Source organism: Pediculus humanus, genomic scaffold (assembly GCF_000006295.1).
Source record: "Pediculus humanus corporis 1103172107803 genomic scaffold, whole genome shotgun sequence".
Taxonomy (NCBI): Eukaryota; Metazoa; Arthropoda; class Insecta; order Psocodea; family Pediculidae; genus Pediculus; species Pediculus humanus.
Window position 1 is genome coordinate 17,149 of NW_002987394.1, and position 6,636 is coordinate 23,784.

The window sequence follows — 6,636 nt, forward strand, 5'->3', positions numbered from 1 at the left end:
TCTTGAAAGAAAATAAAACTTTTTTTTAAAAGTTTATGGTCTTTCATTTAAAATATATATACGTAGTTTTAACCATTTAATTTTAGAGAGAGAGAGAGAGAGAGAGAAAGAAAAGATTCAAACGACTATTTCCTTTATCGTTTTTTTTTTTGTATTTTAGGTCAAATGTCACAAAACGAAGTAGAACCGGAATTTTTACAACCTTTAGAAAATTTAACAGTGACTCAGGGACGAGACGTTGTTTTTACATGCGTCGTAAATCATTTAGGACAGTATAAGGTGCGTATTAAGGAATATTTTTTTTTTTGCAAAAAAACCGTTTTACATCAAAAAAAAATTTTTTTTTTAATCTCTATTTAATTAATTTATTTTTAATTGCGGGAAAATAAAAAAAAAAATTTAACTCGTTGCGTAACAACTGGACAAAAACGTTTCGTATTAAAAAAAAAAATTTTTTTTACATCCATCATTAGAAGAAAATTAACGACAATTCGAAAATGAATATCATCGCCATTTTTAAAAATTTTTTTTTTTATTGATCTTGTAATTCAATAAATCATCATTTTTGCATAAATTTTTACGAGACGTTTTACTTTTTTCTAAATGTGATATACATGTCGAAGTAAAAAAAAAAAATTTAATTAATTTATAACTTGTTAATAATAATTTTCACGATTGTTTCCCTTCCCTTCCCTTCCCTCACCTCCCCTTACGAGATCGTTTAAATAAAAAAAATTTATTTCATTTACGGTGCGTGGGTGTGCGTGCGTTTTTTTCAGGTTGCTTGGATAAAATCAGATTCTAAGGCAATATTGGCAATTCATACACATTTAGTAGCACATAATTTAAGGCTCGGAGTAACTCATAACGGTCACAATACATGGAAATTACACATTTCAAACGTACAAAAAAATGATTCTGGTACATATATGTGTCAAATAAATACGGATCCGATGAGGAGTCAGGTACGTTTTGAAAAAAATGGAAAATCCTTAAACATAAGCCATCAATTAATTTAAAAATGAAATCTTGATTGAGGGACTCGTTTTAAAATCTCTCTCTCTCTCTCTCTCTTTTTTTCCATTTCAATTTTAAGCACTAAATAAGAGGAAAGATTTATTTGTTCGAAACGTTTCTTTTTTTTTTTTCTTCTGCTTCATCTCATTTTTTTTTTTTTGCTTTCTTTCATGTGAATTATTTTATTCTATTTTTTAAATTTAAAAAAAAAAAAGTCCTGTTAAATTTTCCTTTTTTTTTCTTACTCCCATTAAGTTTACTTATTTCAAAATGAATAATTGAGTAAAAAAAAAAATTTAACTTTTTTAAAATAATGATAATTATTACTGTAATTTTTTTTTTATTCGAATATAATCGATTTGTTTAAACTTATTAAAATAATAATAATAATAATGCGTAAAATAAAACGAGTTATTATTATTAAATAGAAATAAGAACAAAGACATTATTAAATAGTAAAGCTTAAACCTTAATAATAAAAAAATAAAAAAGTCATTGAATGAAAAACTTTTAAGTTAATTATTATTATTATTATTATTTTGAAAATAAGAAAATAATGAGAAAATGCCATCGGTTTAATATATATATATATATATATATATATGGGAGAAAAATATAAAAGCGAGTTTTCCCTTCTAGGTTTATTGCCACTGACTCAGCAAACTCTCTCTCTGTTTATTATGCAAAGTTTTCACTTTTATTCATATTGTACGAAGGGAGTGACAGCGATGAGATTTTTTTTTTTTTTTCATCGTTTTTTTTTTTTTTTTTTGTTTGAAGAGAGAGAAAGAGAGAGACAGTGAAAAATGAATTGAAAAAAGAGAGAAAAAGAGAAAGAAAGAGTGAGGCGAAATGAATGACGATGACAAGGATTGAAATATTTTTGTTTTAATTTTTTTTATTTCGGGGTTAAAAACATTATAAAAAAATAATAATAATAATAATTTTTTTGTTGTTTTTTTGTTGGTTTTAATACGGTACTGATCACGCAAAATTTTTTTTTTTTTTTTTTTTTTTTAAACAAATATGGACGAAACAACACGCATGGAAACACGCAGAAAAAACACAAAATTTAAATTTTAACGTTTTTAGATTTGATTTAATTTATTCTTTTATTTGATGATGATAATAATAATAATAATAAATATTCAATAAAATAGAATTTATCGATCCGTAAATATTTTTTATACATAAATTTTTGATTCGACCGATTAATAATAATAATAATAATAAAATTTATCGATTTAATATACGAAGGGACTGTATAAATATTTTAATTATTATAATTAATTAATTAATTATAAATTTATTTACGTAAATTATTAACGAATGAAATAATCGGTCATTGTGTACAAACAGCGTGCCCTTAAGAATTAGACAAAAAAAAAATTTTTTAATAAATTCTATTGACACGACTTTTTTTTTTTATTTAATTTAATTTTAATGAAGCAAACGCGCGATACGCGAATGTTTTTGTTTAAAAACAAAAAAAAAAAAATTTTATTTTACAAAAAAAAAATTCAGTAAACCTATTTATACATAAAGTAAAATAATAATAATAATAATAATAATAATAATAAAAAAAAAAGTTTTATAATTAATAAAAATTTATTTTATAAAAAAAGAAATTAAATATGTTTCAAAACTTTTTTTTTTTTTTTGAATTATTGTTGACAGGGACGAAAAGAAAAAAAAATTTTTCTTGTTTTTATTATTATTATCATTATTATCATTCGCGGTAAATTTTTTTTTTTTATTAATCGATAATATAATTGTTTATTATGATAATTAAAAATAAATAAATAATAATAATAAAAATTTTAATGAAAATTTGTGTTTGTTTATAAGATGGGTCATTTAGAAATAGTCGTACCTCCAGATATATTAAGCGATGAGTCTTCCGATGGTGGAATCGCATTAGAAGGCGGGTCTATACGTCTTCGTTGTAAAGCCACAGGTGTTCCAGAGCCTATTGTTCAATGGAGAAGAGAAGATTCTAAAAATATTGTTTTACGACACGAAAGCGGTCGGGAAAAAACCGGTAAAATTTTATTTTTTTCAATTATTATTATTATTCGAAAACAAAATTTTATTACTAGTGTAAATAATAATAATAATAATACCACTACGACCGCGTAAAATAAAAATTATCGAAATTTTCCAACAATCGATATTATTAAATAAATATATATGTATATATGTTTATTGTCGAGTTATGTAAATTTTAATAATATTTTACTTTATATTATTACGGGAAAAAAAATCATAATAATAATAAAATTAATTTTTCCCGAAAAAGGAAGAGGGGGAGGAGGAGGAAGAGGGGGTGAAAAAGAAAAAAAATTAAATTAAATTTGACTTGTCGCTCGCGATTAATGTTTGAATTGTTTTTTCTTTTTTAAAAATTGTAAAATATTTTTGTACGTGGCACCAGATGTTCAATAACATATATATATACGTATATATGCCAAAATCGATTTTCTTTATTAGCTGGTTATTTAAAAAAAAAAATTGATGAAGAAGAAGAAAAAGAAAAAAGGAAGAAAAAAATGTCACGAGAATAATATATATTTATATCGAAAACTAAAAAAAGATTGGGGAAAGTGAGGGAGGGAGAGGTGGGGGAAAATGAGGGAGACAGGAAAAATTTTGTTTTAATGAATTTTTAAGTTTTTTTTTTTTTTTTTTTAATTTAAAAAACAATCGATGGGAAAATGTCTGCCGACAAAAATAATGAGATTTTTTTTTTTTTAAATTTTTCTATTCGAAAACAACAATAATTAATAAATAGATATACATATATGTACATAATTTTTTTTTTTTTGTTTCAGCTGAAAGGATTATTAAAGGGGATGTTTTAACATTGACAAATGTTCAGAGATCAGATATAGGAATTTATTTATGTATAGCATCCAATGGTGTACCACCATCAGTTAGTAAAAGATTTATGGTTCAAGTTCATTGTAAGTGTATCTTTCGTTATTCTTAAAAAAAAAAATAAAAACTTTTTTTTATTTATTTATTTTTCATTTTTTTTTCAACACTTAAAAGTGCGAAATTATTATTATTATTATTATTAACCGTAGTCTGGTAAATAAGAAAATATCAAATGAGAATAATGAAACAAAACAAAACAAAAAGTCACGGGAAAAGTTGAAAAATATAAATATTTTAAATAAATAAATAAATAAATTTATTTATTTAAAATATTAAAATTAATAAATTAGGATAAAATAAAGAAGGTGGAAAAAGAGAGAGAGAGAGAGAGAATATAAGTCGAAAGCTTAGAAAACAAATGCAATAGCGCAGAAAGGAAAGAAATAATATCGCTTTATGATTCCATTCGAGCGTGGTTTTAGGCTGGAAATTACTTCCAGGGCAACGCCTCAGTTCGCTTCGTTGATCCTGATAAGGTTTTACCTTTTTTACCCCTTTAAGGCACGAAGACTTATTAACAACAGTTACGTCCTCCTCGTATATTCTCTAAAAAAAAATTTTTTTTTTTTTTTTTAAATGTTTTTCTTACGCGTGATTTCTTTCTTACGAATTGTTTTAAATTTTAATTTAAAAAAGCTAAAATTTGAGATTTAAGTTTGAAAAATAATCAAAAAAAAGGTAAGCTAAACAAAAAAAAAGAAAAAAGTAATTTGAGGTTTGATTCCCCCGCCTTTTTTTTCCATTCGATTTACAAAAAAAAAAAAACAAATGAGAAAAAGGGATTTAAAGGGGGGAAAAAAAATGAAGAACCGGACATGAATGTGAGGTGAGGTAAAAAAAAAAAAGGACAAAAAAATAAAAACGTGGAAAAATTTTGAATTTTTTTTTTTTATATATAAAAATTACAATTTTTATTTTTTCTTCATTTTCTTTAAAAAAAAAGAAAAACTTTTCGTGACGAGAAATTTAAAATTAAAAAAAAAATATTTAAATTAAATTTTTTATTTTTTTTTGTTTGTTTGTTCAGTTCAACCATCCATTCAAGTAACAAATCAATTGGTAGCTGCTCCTGTTGGTAGTGACGTAATACTTCAATGCTACGTAGAAGCTTCACCTAAAGCCATGAATTCGTGGTACAAAGAAAAAGGTATGAAATCATTATTATTATTATTATTATTATTATTTAACCGAAAACAGGATACTCTCCTTCCATTGTTTTGTTTTTATTAATCTCGTGTCTTGTTTTCCATTCGCATTCGCATTCGGATTCATACAAACCGATAATGTATTGTGATTAATTAACCGATCGCTTTCCATGTCTTTTAAAAAAAAAGCAAACGTGGCAGCAGAATCGTAACCCTTAGAATATACGATACTCAATCATAATTAAATAACACCACATTATTTAAAATGACAAAGTTTTTTTTTTATTAGTCCATCGTTAAAACCATTTGAAATTTTTTTTTTTTTTTTTAACAACCTCAAACTTTTTTTTTTCTTCTTCCACGACTTTTTTTTTTTTTTACCTCTTATCTCTACTCTTAGATTACAGAGTATCAAATTTTTCAAACACTTCAATCAATAATCGTATCTATTTTGATTTTTTTTTTTTTTTTGAAAATTGATGAAAATCGTATTATATGTAAAAAATATATTGAGTTATACGTTATAATAAATTATTTTTTTTTTTTTTTTTAAATTTTCATTTTTTAAAAAAAAACGTACCTACAACATTACGTCATTACCCCATTTTTCAAAAAAAAAAAAAGGAGGGAAAATATTGTTGTAGTTTTTTTTTTTTTACGTAATAATTCAACCTTAAATAATTGTACTTTATTTTTACTAAAAAAAAAAAAAAATATATAAATATAAGTTTAAAGTGGGTGTGTGTTTTTTTTTTGATGGCGAGGAAGCTTTGATTGATTTTCTGTAAGATTGATTTACAAAAAAAAAAAAAGGAAAAAAGGAAAAAAAAGGAAAAAAAAAAGGAAAAAAGATAGAAAAGAGTAAAAAGAGTTTAATGATGGGGAAAATAGCCGTAAGGTTTTCTGCTAAAGATCGATTCAACGATCCTATTTTTTTTTTATTATAAAAACCGACAACTAAAAAAAAAAAAATTTATGTCTTATAGTTTAGTTATATTAAAAAAAAAAAGTATACTTTTATATATATAATTTTTTTTTACGTATTTATATTTACATAAACGTCGTACGAATATATATTATTATTATTATTATTAAAGTAACTAAAACTATATTTATTATCGGGTTATAAATTTTTTAAAATATAAATTATCATTTATTAAATAATTTTTTTTAAATTTTATTTACTCATCACGTATTGCATGGTAAAAACAATTTTTATAAAAAAAAAAAAAACTTTTTTGTGTTTGTTTTTCCAACCCCCCTCCCCCTCGCCCCCTCCTTCCTCATTTTCCCGGTTATTATTTGGAAAAATGTTGTGAAACCGAAAAGAATTATAGATCGTGACGGTAACATCTGGTAATTGATCTGGTAAAGGTTTCAAATCCTCCGTTTTATCGTCGGGGTTGTTTTTTTTTGGGGGGGAGGGGAGGGAGGGTTAAACGTTTATTAAAATTTAATTTTTTTAAATAAAAAAAAAAACAATATATTTGTTGATTTGTTTTAAAATGTGTGTGTGTGGGTGTTTGTCTGATAAAAA

At 23.9% G+C, this 6,636-nt stretch overlaps 1 protein-coding gene across 1 annotated transcript in view; it reads left to right on the forward strand.

Moving 5' to 3' along the window:
* Positions 1-165: 165 nt before the first annotated feature.
* Phum_PHUM370250 (lachesin precursor, putative) overlaps positions 166-6,636 on the forward strand; it is a gene marked incomplete at both ends in the record, with an annotated part of 9,797 nt that continues 3,326 nt past the window's right edge. Inside the window, 5 exons of the mRNA XM_002428162.1 lie at positions 166-279; positions 780-965; positions 2,866-3,043; positions 3,849-3,980; positions 4,982-5,101. Of these exons, the coding sequence (XP_002428207.1) occupies positions 166-279; positions 780-965; positions 2,866-3,043; positions 3,849-3,980; positions 4,982-5,101 (730 nt within the window). The remainder of the gene's footprint in view (positions 280-779; positions 966-2,865; positions 3,044-3,848; positions 3,981-4,981; positions 5,102-6,636) is intronic.